Source organism: Chaetura pelagica, unplaced genomic scaffold, assembly GCF_000747805.2.
Source record: "Chaetura pelagica isolate M959 unplaced genomic scaffold, ChaPel_1.0 scaffold369, whole genome shotgun sequence".
Taxonomy (NCBI): Eukaryota; Metazoa; Chordata; class Aves; order Apodiformes; family Apodidae; genus Chaetura; species Chaetura pelagica.
In genome coordinates this window covers 1,610,699-1,632,076 of record NW_009970235.1, presented here as the reverse complement: position 1 = coordinate 1,632,076, position 21,378 = coordinate 1,610,699, and the positions used below count along the sequence as shown (strand labels likewise).

Here is a 21,378-nt window from a genome sequence, read left to right as displayed (position 1 = left end):
TCAAAGGGTGGGCTGGCCATGCTTTGTTCCACAGGCTGTGACAGTCCCCGAGTGTCCTCGAGGGACAGTGTGACTGGAAGATGGAGTACTCACAGAAGGCTAACCCCACAACCTAGGGGTTGCCATGTGGGAAGAGCTGTGGCAAGCACAGCTCCAGGGCAGTGCTAGAGCAGGAAGGTGGAGAGACAACATCACCCATGGTGGCACCATCCCCAGCGTGTCCACAGGGACAAATTCCACAGGCAGCTCTACCAGAAAAGGAGGTTCCACAGGGGTCTGCCAGAAAAGAGCCAACTGTGCAAACCACCATCTCTAACCAAACAGCAGTGTTTTGATCCAAACTATTCCCCTATTGCTTCTCCATTTGTAGGTACCTGTTAATACTCTAGTGGTGCGTCCCCTGGTGTCATTCACCCTCATTAGCATTTGATTCTCAAGCTCTATTACAAAGCAGCCTGCACAAGGTGACTGGAAATGTGCAACAGCCAAGGATCAGCCTCCTGTGGCCTCGTGCTTCCCACCTCAGGCAGGCGGTGGAAGGGGGAGAGGGGCCGGGCACGGTGGCATCTCAGGGGTTGTGGTCATTGGGGTCACACTTCAGCATGACTTTTACCCCCTCGCCCCTCCTGGTGGTCTCGAAGGCCTCAAGAGCCTTTTCCAGAGGGAAGCGGTGGGTGACCAAGGGCTTGACGTTGATCCGCTTGGATGCCAGGAGAGCAATGGCCACGGGCCACCTGCAGGGCAGGGGAGAGCAGGAGGTGAGAGAAGTCACCAGCCCAGAGCCCCAAGGAAGGACCATGGAGGACCCTGGCTCCTGACAGTAATTGCCTCAACCAAGGGGGCTTTTGGCCACAAAAAATCCTCCAGAGGAGGAATCTCCAGCATCAGGCAAGGAAGAAAGGAAGTGGAAAGTAACTGAAAATCACAGGAAACTACTATAGATCTGAAACACCAAACGAAAACCAGAACTGCTGTGTGCTGTGCTCCTCTCAGCCAGGCTCTGTGCTTGCAGCCTGACCCCTGCAAACTCACCAACTCAATGCAGGGAGAAGAAAGGAAAAGCCTCCCTCAGCTTCCACCCTCCTTTTCGGCAGAGACTGGCTCAGGTTGATTGCCTTGCCACCCACTGGAAGGGGTCAGATCACAGTGATGGAGATATAAAGGGTTGCAGCTCATCTCACTTCCAAACTGCCATCTTAAAAACTGCCACTCCTCATCTTAAGAAGGAGCTTGACTACATCTCATAAATCCTTCCCGGAAAACAACCTCTACAGACTAAGCAAGACTCTTGCTCCACTAGCAGTCTCTAAACAGAGTAGAAACCAGGCTGCAAAGTGGCAGTGTTGGGCCTCAAGCCCTGCCCAAGGAGTACAAGAGTGAAGAGGACAGCTGAGCTCCTGCTGCCTTCAGGGCAAGGCCACTCTCAGTACACTCAAAGACCTGCTTGTCCACAAGCCAAAGACCTGCCTGTCAATGAGCCAAAGATCTGCCTGTCCATGAGCCATGCATTTCAGCTCTCTGTAGAGGGCACATACACCTCCAGACTGGCTCTGGATGTAACTTCAGGTCCAACCAAATGATCAAAACAAAACAAGGTTCTTGTTCATCCCAGTATCTGCTGATCTCCAGCAAGACTGATGATGGGATCTAAGTCCATGACCAGCCAGGAAAGCAGAGCCAGGCGCCACCAAAAGGTTGGAGATGCACAGGTTGGCCCAGGATGCAGCTTGGGATTTTGGCTCTCTGCCCAGAATGAAGATTCCCTACATCCTTTTGCCTCAAAATGGACAATTTTGAGCCAGGAAGGTAGGTGTCACCAGGCAGACAGCTTTTCACAAAGCAGTGTGGATGGTCAGGGCCAGGCCAAGCTGCTGCTTAAAGATCTCCCAGCATAAAGGTTTGAAGCAGCTAAAAGCTGTGTGCTCCCCCCTGCAGGGCCACAACCACTTGTGGACAAGCCAGTCTCTACCAAAACAACACAGCACCTGGGCTTCCCCTTCCACAGGGCAGAAGAGTTGAAGGCACAAGTGTTGGTTATCGTAGTTTTTTTCCATTTTGGCCTGCTGGCTTGCAGCAGTTAGGTTGGGTCTTGTCCCAAGACAGCAGGACAACCCAGTTGGGTGGCTTTGTTGTGGTCAAGCCTGCAGTGCAGGACTCATGCAGGAACCAAGGCATAAAACGTAGGACACACCAGACACACCACAGCACTCACATGAGATTTAACCAATTGTAAGGAAAACCAGCTTTTTCCATGTCCTTTTCCTTGTGGAAAGCAAGACTTTCTTAAGGACAGACTTGGAGGCACACCAGCCCACCCTGCACGAGACTCACGTGTTGCAGTAGCGGAATATCCCCCGGATATCCACCTCCCGCACGGCAGCGTTGACGATGGGCACCGTGACCATCTCAGGTCCCAGCCCCACCAGCACCAAGGTCCCACCAGAACGAGTGGCCTGGAAAACAAACACACAAATATGTTATATTTTGCAAAACACGGTCACCAGAGCCTGTGCAGCAGCCTGTCAGAAAATAAAGCCACACTTTGTGGCTGTAATGGATAGCCCAGGACATGACAGAGAAGCCAGGGGAGAGGCAGGAGGCTGTCAGGACCCCCAAAGGGTGAAACACACAATCAACAAGGTTAACAAGAAACCTTTCAAAAATCTCTGGAGGGTTGTATTATCTAAATCTCATTCTAAAAAATGACTGGCCCTTTGACTATGAAAAGTACTTTTGGATTTCAGTGGGAGAGATTTAAACCCAAAAGCCTGATGCTTCACTGGAACGTCCCTTTTTGCAGCTTGCTCCTGACCTTTCATTGTGAAAATCTGCACCACCTTCTCCACATCCCCCCATCAGGCTGCTCATAACAGCAAAACATCCCTTCCTTAACTGCTTTCTTCACCTGCTGGAGTGAATTTTCTTAATTATTCTCCTTATTAAGACACAACTTCAACTTAATAGAAGATGCTGTCCTACTTGTGCCCACTCCTGTGTAGCCGTGTTGGCTTTTGGGGTCTTCCTGTAGTCTCTTTTGGTAAGTGGTGAAGTACTTGAGCATCAAATCAGACAATTACCCACATGCTGCCTGCAAAGATGTTACCTCTTTAACTGTCTCTTTTAGTTTGTTGTCTAACCAGCACCTTCTCTGACCCACACCAAGCCCACAGATGTTGATGTTACAGGAGCAAAGTATCGGCCACTCACTGCGGCGTCCCAGAAAAAGAAAAGCCAACACCATCCCTGCTCCACCTTGGGGACACGGGGTACTCACATAAATGCCAGCCTGGATACAGGCTTGCACTCCTGTGCACTCCACAGTTATCTCGGGCATGCAGCCAAGCAGACTTTCCACTTTGGAAGCCACCTCCTGTGGGGTCTCATTCGTCACCTGAATGGTGAAATCTGCCCCCACCTCCTTGGCTTTCTGCAGGCGAGAGGCAGATAAATCTGGGGAAAGACAAAACAAGTCAGGAACTTCAGCATTTTGTGAAGTAGAAAGGGAGAAAGACCTGAGCCTGTTTTCTAACCCCATGTTTAGTCTCAACAGAATTACCTTGTTTGGTGACCAGCTCTCAAGAGACAAGATGGCACCGATTATGCAGTAGGACAAGGTGTGAAACTGCAGCCTGCCAGTACCTTCTCAAGAGTTGATGTAGACCATCCAGACCAAAGGGCTTAGAGTCATAGAGTTATCAGGTTTGAAAGGAACCTCTGAAGAACATCTAGTCCAACCCCCCTGGCAGAGCAGGAACATGTCCAGACAGGTTTGGAATGTCTCCAGAGAAGAAGACTCAACAATCTCTCTGGGCAGCCTGTCCCAGGGCTCTGTCACCCTCACAGGAAAGAAATTCTTCCTTATGTTTAGCTTGAACCTCCTGTGCTCCACTTTGTGCCCAGTGTCCCTTGTCCTCTCACTGGACACTGCTGAAAAGAGTCAGGCCCCATTCTCCTGACATCCCCTATAGACATTTATAAGCACTAATGAGATCCCCCCTCAGTCTCCTCCTCTCCAGGCTGAACAGCCCCAGCTCTCTCAGCCTTTCCTCACTGGGCAGATGCTCCAGACCCCTCACCATTTCTGTGGTCTGTGCTCAGAACTGGATGCAGTGTTCCAGATGTGGCCTCATCAAGGCAGAGAAGAGGGGGAGGAGAACTTCCCTTGACCTACTGGCTACACCCTTGATGCAAGAAGGCCACCATCAAGGAGCCCTGGAGGAAGCACTCGTGTCTGGGGTTCACCTGGCAGCACACAATCCAGAGACGAAAGGGTCTGTGTTCCCTCCCTCCATCTCACGCAGCCTTCAGGGAGGAGACCTGCTCACTGCTCTGGGCTGACAAAGAAGGATGAGCGATGAGGACATCTTAAAGACACAGGAGATGCCAAAGGTTTTCCAGTTGCAGAAGAAGGTGTGCTTGAAAGAGGATAAAGCATAAACTCACATCTGGAATCCACCCCCTGCAGGATGTGAGGAACTTCAGTGCAGGCAAAGGCAGCAGGACCCACGGGGCAGAGTTAAGCTACACTCACCCTCTGTGAACAGCACAGTCGTGTCTCACCAAAGCTGCCACCAAGACTGCACTTAGGGAGGAGTCAACAAGGAAGCAAAAAGCCACCACTGACTTTCGCATTTTCCTTCTCTGGCTCTCAAGGTTGCTATTGCTCACAGCCTTGAGGACACCACTCCACAGGCACTAAGCAGAGGCAAGGTTGCTCTTGTCTTGCTCCCTGATGGCACAGACATCACCTGGCTACGGATGGCACAGCACCATAAAACCTTAAAACCTTTCTGATAGGAGACATCAGGCTCAGAGGGTCATCTTACTGTTCTGGAGGAGATCAGATCTCAGATGAGCAGATGACCTCCAGAGGTCATCTCAGAGGTACCTGTCAACACTAAGTCTGTCTCCGCTGTTACCAACCTCCCCCAGCCCTTTCATCCTCCTTGTAACAAGTAGGCAAGCCCATTAAATCAAAAGGATCTGGTAACATGGTGACCTCACATAACCCATTAACACAGAACTGGTGTTAATGGAACCCATTAACACAGAAGCTGGTGATGATAAACATCTGCAAGGGCATGGCTGTACTCTGGTACTCTGTCCAGAGGGATCTTGACTGCACTGTAAACATCTTTTGAAGATCCATAAAATGGTTTGTACCATGGAGCAAGCTGCCCTGGCAGGTAGTCACACTGTTTGTCTCTTCTCTTCCATGTCCCCTGGGAAGAAGCCACCCATCCCCCATCAGGCACCACTGGTGACCAGGACATCTCTAGAGATAAGGAGGTGGACAGCAGAAGAGAGTGGTATTTCCCAGGCAGAAACAATCTCTTTTGCTTTGCACCAAAGTGGTGGTCTACAGGGGCCTGTGTGTTGGCACTGGAAAAGACTTCTCAATCAAAGGTGGAAATGGAGCTGTAAGATGGAAATGAATTTTCTAGACGCAAGATTGAGGGGTGAGCCATGTCTCCTTCCAGAGGTCCTCAGCTTGATGACTCAGAAAATTATGCCTTTGCCAGGAGCATACTCCTCTCCAGGGCATAGACTTCAGAGAAGTCAGAGATGGGGGTGAGGGTATCAAGGGAAAAGAGGAGGACAAGACCACTGCTCTGACATGAGCCACTCTTGACTCAGGCCCAGCAGGCCAGCCCAGATGACCAACCCTGCCCACCACTAGGCTTGCATGATGTGACTGGCAGGGCAGACAGTGGACATGTCCACCCCAGGCTCAGGGTGCCAGGTGTGGGCACACCCACTGAGATCAGCACCCAGGAGACTGGTAGAGGAGGTTCCAAGAAAGGATATCAAAGAGTAATAAAATGCAGATGAAGGAGGAAAAGCCAAGGCTGCCAAGTAAGGGCAGCATCACCCTGGAAGCCCCAACATAGCTCAAGTTCCTGTGGCTGCAGGAGGGATCAGTCATGTCTGTCCCTCCCACGCTCTGAGCACTGGGCCTCCGCCCACACGGATGGTCCTGCTTGACCCTCTGCTACCAGAGCTGCACTCACACACCTCTGTGCAGCAAGACCATGGGCATTTTTGAGGCCCTTGAAATGCCAAAAAACCCTTCTGTCTGGCATGGCTGGTGTCTTCCAAATCTCAGTGTGAGGCAGAGAAACCACAGGGACTCAACAGGGCTCCCAATGAAGTCTGGGCTCCAAACACCAGCAGCAGACACAGCTGGATCCAGCTACTTACACTATCTGTCCAGTCACTAATGTATTTTATACTGTCTCTCTGGCAGAAATACATCCAGAGGCAAAGTACAGGAGCAACAAGCCCTGCCAGCCAGTGCATTTCAAAGTGGGCACAAAAGTCACTCTCTGGCAGCCCCCAAGGCTTTCCTACAGATACCCTCTGGTTTGCTGACCTGCCCAGGAAGGAAGTTCTCCCATCAGAGAGGCACATAGGACACAGCAGCAATAGTGTCAGAGCTGTGATAACATCTCAGTACACCTGGCCTTAGGGAATCACCACTAAGCACTTACTGAAGATCTGACAGATCTGCAGGTTATCAAATGAGACAGTTACTTGCGTTAAAAGGTGTTGCTTGGAGCTCCAAATACTTCTGAGTCTTGAGAAGGACCAAGTTGGTCAATTATACAGTTAAAGGGTTGCATCTTGCCTCTAGTCAGGAAGTTGTTTTCACTCCCCAGCCACTGAAACTAATTAAAGTTTTGGCTGCCAGATTAAGAGTTGCCTGTTCTTGTATCTCAGCTCCCATGGAAGTTATCAAATTACACTTAAGCTTCTCATGATGGTTTATGAGGCAACTTAACAGGCAAATTTTCTGGAAGCCTTCATGCTTTCTGTGTTGATCTTTTTCACAAAGGAGTTCAGCTCTTCCAGTTATTCATGTTCCCTGACCTTGACCTGTTTCTGGAGACACCATCACCCAGGACTTCAGATTTAGATCACACAGTTTCCCTTAAGTAGGAATTACTAAGTGTATGTTTAGTGGCAGACAGAGTGAGGCAAGACAGCCCAACACTGCCACTTGAATACCCAAACTGTCACTTTACTTGCTGGGGATCAAGGCTGCTCTTTAACATGTATCTAAGGAGCAAAACAGCTTTTCAGAGCAACAGCAACATCCACAGCCAGACAGAAGGCTGGGAGAAGGTTGCCCATAAATATCAATCACACCCACTCAGCAGCAGAGTGGAGAGAGGACCCGTGAAACCAACCCATCCTCTGCACCAAACTGCAGTCCATGAAAGACACCAACACCTCACCTCCCAGTTCAAAAGGGAGAACATTAGTCTGCCAGGAATAAAGCACTTCAGGGAGAAGGGCAAAGGTTATCAAAAGCAGCTTTATCAGGCAAGCTGCTCTATCTGGGAGGAAAGGCAAACTTTGGCACACACCAGCCTGTGGGAGGGTAGGGCTGAGCATTACTCTCCAGCCACAGTGCCAGCCACTCGTAGGAATCTCAGAGAACAGAACTGACCCCTCAGCAAAGACCTCACTTCCCAAAATGTGTTGACTAAAGACACTTGCTGCAGAAGCTGTAGGAACTGAGCTCCCTCCATGTCAGAAAAAAGCCCTCCTAGATATTTCTTTACTTGTGTGCAGCTTGTCAAAACAAACACAAACGTTCAAAGCCTAAAATGTTGCGCAGACAAAGCTCTTCATGGACAAACACATAACAAATCAATTATCTGGGCAATAAATTCAAAGAACCTGGTAGCAAAGTACAAGAGAGGCTCTGTGGGCAGTCATCTTGCAAGTGTTGGCTCCAAAAGCTGATGCAAAAAGCAGTTCTTTCAGAAGGGCAGCAAAATCCTCAGTGGCAATGAGCCAAACTAAACCCATTCCTCAGCTCTCATCAAGTACAAATATTTAACTAGGGACAGAACCTCCGTGGGTGTCTCCGAGCATCTCTGCCAAACACCCCCCAGGTGAGAGATGCCTGCAAGTCTGGAGAATTACCTAGGCCAAGGTATAAAGATTAAGAAGGGGTTAATTCCATATGCCCAAGTTTGCTGTCCCTTCAAACCAGATACCAAGAACTTCCCATGGCCACCTGGGAGCCCCATGGCATGTACTACACAGACCTACTTGGCAAAGGTAATAGAATCATATCATAGAATCACAGACTGGTTTGGGTTGGAAGGGATCTTAAAGATCACCCAGCTCCTGCATGAGCAGGGACACCTGCTCCAAGCCCCATCCAACCTGCCCTTGAACGCTTCCAGGGATGGGGCAGCCACAGCTTCTCTGGGCAACCTGTTCCAGTGTCTCACCACCCTCACACTCAATAATTCATTTCTGATACCTCAAATAAATCACCCCCCTTTTAGTTTTAAATGCTTCCCCCACATTGCATCACTCCCTGCCCTTGTCCCAAGCCCCTCCCCAGCTTTCCTGGAGTCCCTAAAAGGTGCTTTCCTGGAGCTTCTTCAGGCACTGGAAGGTGCTCTAAGGTCTCCCTGGATCCTTCTCTTCTCCAGGCTGAACACCCCAACTCTCCCAGCCTGTCTCCAGAGCAGAGCTGCTCCAGCCCTTGGATCATCTTAGTGGGCTCCTCTGGACTCTCTCCAGGAGCTCCATGTCCTTCCTATGTTGGGAGGCCATAAGGTCCCCAGGAGCAGTCTCCAAGCAGAGGTAACAGCAGCTCTGAGTGTTCCAGGGAAGAACACAGGCAGGCAGGACCGAGAATGGGGTGGCAGGCTGAACCAGCTGCCTCAGCACCACCAACACCTGCCAGCTCACCAAGCCCTTCCCCACCCAAGGACCAAGTCACCCACCAGCTCCTGCACCAGTTCAGCTCAGCAGCAACATTCCTCGTATGTGATTCAAGAGGCAGAGCTGCTTTTTCTGCTGTAGAAACCATTGTCCTCAAATGACATTATTTCACAAAATCTAAGGCCTGCACTGATCATGTCCATCAAGCACATGCCTGCAGGGTGGGGCCAGCAAAGCAAAAAAATTCCTGGCAGCAAGAGGACTTAGGGAGGAGAAGGCAATAATCTGCCTTAGGTTTTTGGCTGAGCTGCTACTGAAGGTACTTCAACAAATGCAAGAGGGTGGGCCCTGAATTTTTTTTCTCAGCCCAAAGATGGAAACACAGTAATTGAGAGGTGAAAAATACTCCTGGTCTGAAAGTGGGAGATGCACTAACAACTTTCTGAAAGGTCCAGGTTGGGGCTTGGGGCCAAAAATGCTACAACAACCTGTGTTTGCTGTCTAGTCGTACCTGTAACTGCTCCTCCCAGCCATCACCCTTCAGAAGGATCAAAAAGCAGCAGCAAGAACTGGAAACACCCCTTCCAGGCCCTGTTCAAACCCCAGATGGAACTTACAACCAGTGTATTTCCTGAGGTTACTCCAGCTCTCCATTCTTCTGGGCAAGGTACACAGGGAAGAGCCTGAACCTTAGAGGAGAGGTGGAGGAGGCTGGGCTGGGTGAGCATGGCCAAGAGAAGAGGGGATCCAATGGCTGTCTGCAACAACCAGAAGAGTTGCTCCAAGGATGACCAAGACTCATTCCAGTTGTTGCAGACAAGGGGAAAGATCCACAAACATCTGTGAGTGGATCCCAGAAAAAGCTTCTTCATCTAAAGGTGATGCAGTCCTGGAGGAGGAAACTGATCCCAGAAAGGTGGGATCTCCACCCTCAGAGGTTTTCCAGATGCAGCTCGACAAACACACAGCTGCAAGTAAGTGGCCTCTGGCCTAGAAACCTCCAGGACACAATTATGCAAGGAAGGCCCATTTTCTGAACTGCAGGAATCCTGAAAAGGCCATTTCAGTCATTGTGGATAATCACTGGAAAATGAACCCTGCAGCAGAACAGCAGAAAGATGGGCAGCAAAGGAGGCCTGCAGGGGCACAATGAGGCTGCACACAGCAAGGACTGTGCAAACACGGTGTCCAGGCCACCACCTAGTACTGCAAGAGGAAGTAAAAATCCCTGCTTGGAGCAGATCTCCAAGATGAGCTCCAAACAGGGTATCAAATAAGCTGTGCTGCCTGCTCTGCTGCCTAGAAGACACAAAGTTGAGGTCAGAAGAGCTCAAAACAGAACCAAGACAACAGGTAGTGATCAGAGGCCCAAAGAGGAAGTGGAAGTTCTGTAACCTGGAGCTTTGCCATGCAGGTACATTGCCTCTTCCCACAGGACTTGCTAGAAGTCTGAAAACAGTCCCTAGTCTTGCTCCTACGACCACTCTTTAGCCTCTGGCTTATTCTCCTTGAAGCACTGTGGCTACTCCACACGCACAACCTGCCTGGCCTAGGATGCAGAAGTTCCTTCCCCAGTCCACTAACCTAGCAGAGAAGCATTAGTTGCAACCTTCAGCTTCTTCCTGATACCAATTAGTGTACAGATCAAAGTTCTGGGCAATGAGAAGTTTACTAGAATTCCCTCCAGACATGCTAATTCATGAAAAGACTTTCCATTGTGCTTGGGGTGCCTTTCCCAGCAGTTTCCTTGCAGTAACAATTTGGAACTACTCCAAAGTGTTTTATCTTGGGAAACAGGCAAACTATTAGAGGTTAAAGGTTAACTCTTCAAGGTTAAAAGGACTTACCAGCAATTACCACAGCAGCTGCACCCATCATCTTAGCAACAAGCACATTAACAAGGCCAATTGGTCCTGGGAACAAAGGGAGAAAGATAACTTATGCTGCCAGACAGCACCAGGCACAGGCTCTGGAAGTGCCCAGAGCTCAGCATGTTCCCAGTTTTCCAGATGGGAGCCTCTGGGATAGAATAACAGAATTATAGAATGGTTTAGGTTGGAAGAGACCTTCAAAATCATCAGACTCCAACCCCTCTGCTATGAGCAGGAACACCTTCCACCAGACCAGGCTGCAGAAGCCTCATCCAACCTGGCCTTGAACACCCCCAGGGAGCGGACATCAGCAACCTCTCTGGGGAACCTATTCCAGTGCCTTCCTACCCTCATGGTGAAGAATTTCTTCCTGATGTCTAACCTAAATCTCCCCTCTTTCAGATTAAAAACATTACCCTTGTCCTATTTACTGCCCTCTCTGGTGAAAAGCCCCTCCCCAGCTTTTCTGGAGCCCCTTCAGGCACTGGAAGCTGCTCTAAGGTCTCCTGGAGCCTTCTCTTCTCCAGGCTGAACACCACAACTCCCTCAGCCTGCCTCCAGAGCAGAGCTGCTCCAGCCCTTTGTTCATCTTCCTGGCCCTTCTCTGCACCCTCTCCAACAGCTCCATGTCTCTCCTGTGCTGAGGGCTCCAGAGCTGTTCCCAGCACTCCAGGTGGGGTCTCACCAGAGCAGAGCAGAGAGGCAGAATCCCTCCCCTGGACCTGCTGGCCACACTTCTTTTGATGCAGCCCAGGACACAATTGCCCCTCTGGGCTCCAGCACTCACTGGTGGTTCATGTCCAGCTTCTCATCTCCTCCCACCCCCAAGTCCTTCTCCTCAGGGCTGCCCTCCAGCCATTCTCCCCCCAGCCTGTATTTGTGCCTGGGGTTGTGGTGACCCAGGTGCAGGACCCTGCACTTGGCCTTGTTGAACTTCATGAGGTTGGCACTGGCCCATGTCCCAAGCCTGTCAAGGTTCCTCTGGATGGCCTCCCCTCCCTCCAAGGTGTCAGCCACTCCACACAGCTTGGTGTGGTCAGCATCACCACGATGCCAGGGTAGTGAGACCACTGCTGAGACAGCAGCTATTGCTCCATGAGGGGTTCCCTCAAGCTGGAATGCTCAGCATGCCCAGACCCTGTGCTTTGCTTTTGGGCTGCTCAGAACACATCCCTGCAGTGCAGCACAGGCAAGCCCAGCCTCCAGGTCCACCCCAGCACCGCCGTCACTCTGCCATCACCAAGGTTCACTGCAGCACCCTGTCCATCCCCCTCCATGCTGCAGCAGGCAGACAACCCAAGGACTGAGTATGTTCACTGTACCAGAGCCAGACACAAAGACTTTGCTTCCCAGAGTGACTCCTGCTCTTTTGCAGGCATGGATTCCCACCGAAAGGGGCTCAATCAGGGCTCCTTCTTCAAAGGTGACATTATCTGGAAGCCTGCAAGAACCAGACACAAGCAACAGTCACCAAAGAGGTTTGTGAGGGTGATAAGGAAAGCCATGACACTCAAAGACCAAATATGGGTCTATATCACCATACCAAAACACACTCTCACCCTCGGCCTGAGAAATGAAGGGCTGGAAGGTATTTCAAAAGTGTTGCTTCTTTCCATCCTCTGAAGCAGCATCAAGTGCACCTAAACCATTTACCAGTGAGGTCTGCCCAAGCGCCAAACACAGGGACCTACAGCTTCCTGTGTCATGTCTCCAGGACTTGGCAAGTCAAATAAAAAACTCCTTTGCTGAGTTTGGCATCACATTTGCTACTACTGGGCACCACCTTGTCAATGGGGAGGGCAGCTTTGCAGCTTAATCCCACCTCCCTCAAATTATGCAGAGCATCCAAGGAAGAGTCTGTTCAGCAACAGCAGGACAGATAATCCCTGCCCCAACCTGTGAGATCTCGCTGAGCTCAGCCATCACCTTTTCTTGGCAAGTCTGTGTTGGCAGAGTGACTTCATGCCAGGGAATCTGCTCTGCCATGGCATCACTGATCTGAAACTGGAAGCACCAGCTGCAGGTTTTGCATTTCACAGCTTAAAAACCCCACACAATTAGCCAGAGTAATATTTACTCAAATTGGAGGACAAGGCAAAACACTGCAAGAAGATAGTTCCAAACCAGCCATTTCTTCCCTAGCCAAAACTTGTGATGTTGTCAGAAAATGTTATTTTAACAACACACAGGAAACCAGTGGCAGTGGCCCTGGACAGTGAGAACTTTGTGCCATCCAGAGAAGCATCTCATCCTGAGAGCAGCTGCTTAGAATCTGCTTTGAAAGAAGCTTCCTGCCTGAGGACTCTCATGGGAAAAGCAGTTAAGTGCCTCCTTCTGACTTGATGGGATCCTGAAATCTTCCTCTGCAGACACCAAAGATCAATCCCAAGGACATTTCTGCTGAAGTACCAGCTCTTCACAGACTGAGAAAGAACAAGCTCCACAGGTAGATCCATCTCAGGGGGCCACTACCTGAGACTATTTTTAATCCCTCATGTAAATGCACTTCTTTGGGTATATTTCTATGTTCACCAGAGTATTTAAGCAGCCACTTGCTTTTAAGCAACCAGGTCAGTCCTGCCACAACTAAGAACAAACTCGTTTGCTGAACTCTCTATGAGAACTGACATGTCAAGCTGGCACCTGAGTAGGCCACCCAGCACCACACAAAAAGCAGCTTAGCAGGGACACTGCTTTCTGTTCTTGCTTTGCTTGAAGTAGGATGACTTTGTCCAAATGACAGAGCAAAGCACCAGCAACTGATAAGGTGCTTCCTGAAGAGCAGCAGTAAAGCTTGCCCAGCTCAGAGAATCAGACCAAGGCCTTCCAGGCACCCTCCTAAGAAGGCAAGGCTATATAAAGGCAGCAGAAAAGAAACTGAGAGCAGTGAGCAAATGGGAAAACAATTAAAGTGTAAAACAGTGGTGACATCCCAGGAAACATGCAAGAAATGTTTGTTTATGTCTGGCACCAGAGGGGATGAACTGCACCTGCCTGACAAATCCTTCGCAAAGTGGCTGCCATCCGAGCCTTACACGTTATTTATGGATCCGAAAGCAACAAGACCTGTCGTGTTGAAGCCAAGAGAGCTCACTGCAATAATCAAAGGGCCAAGGGGTGATTGCTTCAGCTAATCCTCAGCAGGGTGTGTACAATTCTCTACAGAGGGAGTACCAACTCACTTGTAGCAGTAGCTGGCACTGTGCTTGTAGTAGCGGCACAGGTTCCCATCGTCGGGAGGTGTCGCGCAGAAGAAGATGGTTGGAGACAGGTTGTAACGGCCAGTTTTGCAGAACTCATCCATTTCCCTTGGGACACCAGGCTCGATGGCCACTCGATCACCTGCCAGGGTGAAAGCAGGCTGGGTTACTCAGGAAGAAGGTGAGCACATAGGTATGAGTAGCACGAAACAACCACAGGAGACAGCATGAAACCCTGGCACAAGGGAAGAATGCGGGATATCTGCTAACTGAGAAAGACGACGCTGCACACAACAGGGTTGTCCCTAAACACTTCCTGCACAGTGTCCTCCTCACCAAGATCTTCAGAGTTACCTGAGATGGTGTTTGAGAGGCACAGACACAGAGCAAATGGAAGCTGGGTCACTTGCATTCAACCTCAGAAGATGTAAAGGCAGCCCTCACCCCAGGCAATCACACGGTGACCAGATTTGCTTCAGAATCCATACTAATCAGAAGAGGAAACAGTTTGGATAAAGCAGGTGAGCTGTGTTGGCCATCACACTGCCAACTGGAAAGAGCTACTCCTCAGGAAGGAAGCTGGTGGTGCAGAAGCACACCCAGGACTCAGACAGCACTTATCAGGGGACAGAGACATTTTGATGCTATGAGGGAGTAGCCCAGACTGCTGGAAGGACACATGCCACAGGACTAAGAGCAACTATTGCAATCACAAGGCCAGCCAGATTAAAGAAAACAACTGTGTGACCACAGTACAACCTGCAAGTATGCAAGGGACACCAGACAGAACATATGATTTGACGGGAAGCCAATCAAAGGCAAATCTGTCAGTGAAGCTCTCCACAGGCTTGCAGTCAGCCAAGATGACAAGCAGGAGGATGGATGGAAGTGAAGAGCCATCTCACCCACTGCACTGCCTCTATCTTGGCCAGCCAGGGATGTCTGGGTTGAGAGGAGCAGGACAAGCACACAGTGAAATGTTCTCGCAGCCTCCCATTAGATTCAGCTGTGGTGTCTCCCAAGCTGCATGTGGTTCCTTTGTCTTTAGCAACCCTCAACAATTTCTCCTCCACTTTCCACCATCTAAGCTTCTAGCACCCAAGTCATCCTTTGCCCAGGAGGCCAGCAGGTCTGCTCTGTCTTAGGTGAGTTCTGCACCTGGCTCCTGCTACCCTTGCTTCTGTATTGGAAGAACCAGAGAAGAGGCAACCTCCCTGCCCTCCAGGAGCCTTCAGACCTGTGCCACTTGTCCTTGAGTTGTCTCTCCAGCTCCTAGCTCAAGTTCCTAACTTAGTAATGTCACACCGCTCCACATCTCATTAGCTCCTTGCCCTCCTCTGAAACATCTTTATTTCCTCTGCATCTGTGGGGAATGGCTCACAACATTATCCCTTTGGAAAGGAGGAGACCAGAACTGCCTGCAGAGCTTCAGGTGTGAAGTGATGTCCTCTGATTGAGTCTCTGTCCCTTTCCTAACACTGATTTGCATTTTTCACTGTTACTGAGCCAACACTCTCATGCACTGTGTCAGAGCCACTGTGCTTCTGCAGTAATGGTCAACCCATCATTTCAGATATGAAGATGCTTTTGTTTCTTCTGTCATGGACAACACTTTATCTGCATTGAATTTCACTTGCATCTTATTGCCCAGACACCCTTAAGGTCTCTCTAGCTCTTGCTAGCTCTCCCCTGTCCTCTCCACCCTGCCTAAGTTGCTATGATCAGTAGACTTTGCAAAATTCACTGCTCAGCCCATTTTCTAGGACACTCATGAGCACAACAAACTGCAGAAGTCACACCACGGGGCCTGGTACAGTTGCCCCAGTGACCTCTCCCCGCTGCAGGAGGCCATTTGCTCCTTCAAGAACACACCCACAGAAGAAACATTAACAGCAGGCAGTTGGCTAGGGCAATGCACATGGTTTCTGAAGCTTTCTCTAGCTTCTTCAAAAGGCATCTTGTACCAGCATCCACTCTGCTTGCATGAAAATAAAGTTAGAGCAGCTCAAGACATCCCAGGACAAAACATTCCTAAGAAATACCAGAAACTACAGCGGCCAAGCTGGTTGATTAATAGCAGCACAGTCATACTGTGTGAAGAAGGTGACACTGTACAATTCACAGCTCAAAACACCAGATAAATTTCTCTAATCAAAAAGCACAGCTCATTCACACATTCTCCGGAACTGCTTAGCATAATAACCAAAGAGGCAGTTTTGATTCCTATTACCTGGTTTCAGATGAGACACTCCTGATCCCACTTTGACCACAGTCCCAGAAGCTTCATGCCCCAACACCATGGGGCTCTTCACGACAAAATCCCCGATCCGGCCATGCTGCCAGTAGTGAACATCAGAGCCACAGATCCCAACTGAGTGCATCCGCAGCAGGACCTCTGCCAGAAAAGGAAGGAAGGCTCCTTGTGGAAAAACTTCCCTTCTCAAGCACTGGGAGAGCAGTACGTGTGCTACCCCTGTGCCCCACGCCAAAGGCCAAGTGTGAGAAAAGGTTATTTTCTTCCCCACATAAATCTAAACATTCTAACAGCCAATAGCCCCCCTGGCATCGGCTTGTGACACCAGGGCAGCAGTGAAACATCCAAATTTCATAGTATCATATCATAGAAAGGTTTGGGTTGGAAGGGACCTTAAAGATTATCTTGTTCCAACCTCCCTACATGGGCAGGGACACCTCCAACCAGACCAGGTTGCTCCAAGCCCCATCCAACCTGCCCTTGAACGCTTCCAGGGATGGGGCTTCCATGACCTCCCTGGGCAACCTCTTTCAGTGTCTCACCACCCTCATAACCAGCCTTACAGAAATGTAGCAGAACAGCAGGTGCACACGTTAGGCTGGGTGGCATGTTCATGAGACGTGCTGAAACACAAAACTAGTGAGACCCCTGTCAGAAAAACCCTAATACAATCTAAGAGAGGTGTGACTATTACTAAGAATATTAAGACTATTATTAAGAATAACAGATCAAGCCCATTTCATTTTTCCTTCTCCTTAAGCCACCATTTCAGTTCTGGAGAGTTAGTCAATCAAATTTCCATCAGCCCATGTTCCTGGCCTGTTAATATTTAGTCCTGCAATAAGATCATCCAACATGTCCCAAGAGCTGTCTAATGTGAAATACATCACCTGACAAAACAGGAAGCAAAAAAAAAGCCATATAAAGTGGTGTATTTGTGACTGCTCCAGCTCTTTTCAAGTGGAAATGCAGCCTTGTCTGTTTCAGCCACATTCTTTTATTTTGTATTATTATTTTCTTTTTTATTATTATTTTGGATTGTTTCATACTTTCTCAGAAATATTTTATCTCTTTATAATATCAAGGAGCAACAAATGTGAAAGAGATGAGTAAAGAAAGCAGACAGATCCAGACCTACCATTGGGACCTGGTTCCGGGATTGGACGGTTTTCCTATGGACAAAAAGCAAAACAAAAGGCATTCAGCTGTTTGTGCACAGCCATGGGAACACCTGGTGCCATCACAGAATCATCCAGGTTGCAAAAGACCTTCAAGATCATCAAGTCCGACTGTCCACCCTATAACCCCTGACAACTGAACCATCTCCCAAAGCACCACCTCCACCCATTTTTTGAACACCTCCAGGGATGGTGCCTCCACCACCTCCCTGGGCAGCCTGTTCCAAGGCCTCACCTCTCTTTTTCTGAAGAAATTCTTCCTAATACCCAATCTGAAACTCCCTTGGAGCAACTGGACCCCATTTCCTCTTGTCTTACAACTGGTCAGCAGGGAGAAGAGCCCAACACCCTCCTCACCACAACCCCCTCTCAGGGAGCTGTAGAGCAATGAGGTCTCCCCTCAGCCTCCTCTTCTCCAGGCTGAACAGCCCCAGCTCCCTCAGCCTCTCCTCATCAGACCTGTTCTCCAGACCCCTCCGCAGCCCAGTTGCCCTTCTGTGCTCCCTCTCCAGCACCTCAAAGTCCTTCTTATACTGTAGCACCCAAACCTGCACAAAGTTAGTCCAGGTTAGCTCAGGAAAATCCTGAGCAGATCAGGGTTCTGCCTGCTCAGTGGGACATTCCCATGCAGCGAGGATGGCTATGAATGTGCAGCCCAGGTCCTGCCTAAGTTCACTTCATTTTGCTGGCACAGGGGAGTAAACTAAATTACTAAACTTTCCTGCCCTGAAGCACCTCAAGTCTCAGCTGAATCCTTCATCCCACTGGCTGACAAAAACATTCTCCTTCATTAACCAGGAAGATTCTGAACCTCCTATTCCTGTAAAGCACTAATATCACAGTATGTTTATTACTCCTATAAATAACAGAAAATATTTTTGCTACATAATAATAAGCCCAAGTATAAATCGGTTATAAATGTTACTGTAAATCACAATCACAATTAAAGTCACAACCTCTAGCAACTGGCATGACACAACTCTTTATGGGACGAAGGAGAAGATCTGAATTAAACAAGTAGTGACTGGGCTCTGAGTCACTCTTCCACCCAGATCTGCAGGCTGGAACTGAACTCCCTCAGCTGCCTCAAAAGACTAAGGAAGCCTTTTGTTGGGTTTTACAACATCAAGATACCCCCCTAGCACCCACCTCTAGGATCAAGTCTCTAAGAAAATCTTCATCAAAGTAGTTAGTGCTAACAATTAACTCTTCATAACCCATTTGCTGCTCAAAATTTCATGCAGTTTAGATCACTTTACCCACAGCCTCAAACTGGGCTTTGAGCAGACCTCCTATTCACACAGCTCCTCTTCAAAAATGTGCTCCATACACATCAGTGAGCCCACAGCCAGTTACTTCTCCTTGCCACAGCATCTTCAGTTAGCAAGACAATTATCTCTGGACTGGAGAGACAAGCTTTAGAGAAGTCCTCCATGTATTAGCTTCACTAGATAGAAGCTTGTCACAACCTGGGTATGACAACACAGGGACGTTCAGATTGGGCCCCTCTTGCTTTCTAAACTCCTCAGAGAGGAGTGTGGCTCCTCAGTGTGGCTGAATCCAACCTTAGGCTCAGACCTGGCTCCTCCAGGGGAAGAGATGAAAATGTCACAGTCCAAGGAAATACTCGACCATCCAAAGCCCTTGAGCAGATGAAGGTGAAACGACACTGAAGGTCTGTATTTGAATATTAGGTTTAATTAAAACTATAGAAGGAATATGGACACTTCCAGTATTATCTTTGGCTGCACAATCATAAAGGCTGACAATTAGATCACAAGAGCACAATACAGATATGTTTAAGCTGCACAACCTGAGAAAAAAACATGGTTAGGCCTTGTGTTACTTGATGATGTTAGGAAGGGAGGGAGAGAGAGAGAGAGAGTAGAAGGAAAGATTAGAGAGATAGATAGAAAATCCCCAGTCCTGGATCCAGTGCTGGGCCGACAGGGGAGAGTTGGTGTCAGTGAGGCTCCCAAAGCCCACCAGTGCAGCCCCCTGCTTGACAGGCCTAGTTTCCTTGTTTCAGAAGGATGAGCATCAGTGATTGAGTCATAAGCCTGAGCAGCTGGAGAGGAGCTGCCTCCTCTGCCCCTCCATCATTGTTCTTATCTCAAAGGCTGTACATGCAGGCCAGGCCATATGCAGCCATCATTGCTGACTCCATCCTCTCAGGAAGGCCTTTTGGGATGCAAATGAGATTTATGGGGTTTCCACAGCAACTCCAGCAAGTACTGGTTCTGAGGGCTGGTCCCTCACACAGCTGCTACTAGAGATTTTCTGCTGCCGTACTGCAGAGAAAGCAGGGCACCCCTTCCTCTTTTGGGGAGCACTGTTTTGCACCTCAGCTAATCAAATACATTCTAAATCCCAGCATATTCTTCAACTCATACTTTGTACCTCACCAATATAAAAAGAATTAAAAGAGACATTCTGGAAACACATTATCAAAGCACTGCTCTGTCAGAATAATAGCTGGCATTCTTGTCAGAATACTGCTGCTGCAAGTGCCTCAAGTTCTGTTGACTGGAGTGCAAAGTACAACACAACCTGCTGACATTTTCCATGCTCAGAACTGCAGCTGCATTTTTCCTGTTTGTTTTGTGCCACCAAGGACACAGCCAAGAGCTTTGGTTTTGCAAAGCTGTTGATCTAGATGTAGCCTCTAATGCAGAAAATGTATAATAATGTATAATAAATGTGCAGTCTAGTAACATCAGGGATACAGGCCTCCTCAGTCATCTCAAAGGGACTGAAGGCAACAGTCCATGCTGAGACATAAAGCAAACCAACCTGCAGCTGAACCTGTGTGTGTGGCATTCCTCAGCCCAGATAAAAACACCTTTTTGATCTTTTTTTTTTAATAACAGCTGTGCCAAAAAAAAAAGACATCTTGGTGGGAAGTGAATCCTTCAGCCTGATCTGGACAAAACAGGGAGTGACCAAACTGGAAGACCACAAAATATTTCAAGACACATGTTTTGCTCCCTTTTTACTAAGAAGTTCAGAGATAGGAACTGGTGCAAGTGAGGATGTGAAGGAAATGCAGCAAATGTCTGTGGAAGGAGACACGTGAAGAGGGAATATGGTGCACACATAAAAACCCACAAATCCTGAAGGGGCAGTAAATGGGAGCCTGTGCCAACTGCCTAAGATTAGGAGCAGAGTCAACAAAGAAGAAGCCAACCCATTTTTGTGTAACACAGGTCAGCAACTGAAGTCACAGTGACTCTCCCCATGGGCAACACATCCAAAAGAATCAAGCAGGGTGTGGATACCTGTCTTTAGGTATCAATGACATAGATAACAAATGCAGAGTTCACTGCCTAGACACCTTACAGGGTCAGTGGGGCAATGCAGTGAGTGCCATTCACTTTGTGGCAAAGAAACTTCAAGATCACACCCCGAGGTGCTGCCAGCAACGCGAGCAGAGCACTGATGACCTCCTCCAGTGTCTCCAGCAACACAAATATCCCAAGCAAAACTTATGCATCAAGGCATAAACCAGTTTAGAGACCAACAACGTAGATGGGATGTTGCTGGCATCCGCCCTCACAAGTTTCACACAGCTTTCTAAACTGCAAGATTTTGGAAGTGCATTCTTTGAGGGACCACCTCAACTGTCACCTACTGTGAGTTACTTCCAGTAGGTCAGGCTGTACATGCATCTAGTCAAATTGCAGTTGTATGAAAAGTGGCTGGGAGCCACACAGGAATTATCCACAAGGGCACCACGTACCCTTTGGCATGTGTTGCTTGAACTGTGCAGGAATAATAAAAACTCAGCTGTCACCCTGACAACCACCTCCCAGAGGGGCTGCCTCAGGTATCCAAGGTCTGCATACTAGCAGGGGGCCCTGCTACCAAAACTGTTTGTACAGGTCAATGTCCACCCAAGTCCACCTTCCCTCTCTGTGGCACTTGCCAAACTGGCGAACCCAAACCTCCAGCAGCACCACCGTGATTCTGTACCCACTGCTGAAACACCGACAGCAAACAGAGGGCAGAGGGGACGAGGGCCCCAACACAAGGTCACCCCTGAGGCTGCTCCCTCTGAACCCTCCTGCCTCTCCCCATCAGCCCCTGAAGAAACACCTCACTCTCCCTTTCCGCTCTCTGGGAAAAACCCTTTTCCCGGGTCTGCAGAGCCCACCCCGCAGAGCACCTGCTGCCCGGCCCTCCTC

At 49.1% G+C, this 21,378-nt stretch overlaps 1 protein-coding gene across 1 annotated transcript in view; it reads right to left on the bottom strand.

Moving 5' to 3' along the window:
• Window positions 1–403: 403 nt before the first annotated feature.
• Window positions 404–21,378, bottom strand: part of SORD (sorbitol dehydrogenase) — a 25,021-nt gene continuing 4,046 nt past the window's right edge. The window contains exons 2-9 of the mRNA XM_010005945.1: window positions 17,155–17,188; window positions 15,993–16,157; window positions 13,745–13,904; window positions 11,885–12,003; window positions 10,539–10,604; window positions 3,275–3,450; window positions 2,332–2,453; window positions 404–734 (exon numbers count right to left, since the gene is read on the bottom strand). Of these exons, the coding sequence (XP_010004247.1) occupies window positions 569–734; window positions 2,332–2,453; window positions 3,275–3,450; window positions 10,539–10,604; window positions 11,885–12,003; window positions 13,745–13,904; window positions 15,993–16,157; window positions 17,155–17,188 (1,008 nt within the window). The 3' untranslated portion in view covers window positions 404–568. The remainder of the gene's footprint in view (window positions 735–2,331; window positions 2,454–3,274; window positions 3,451–10,538; window positions 10,605–11,884; window positions 12,004–13,744; window positions 13,905–15,992; window positions 16,158–17,154; window positions 17,189–21,378) is intronic.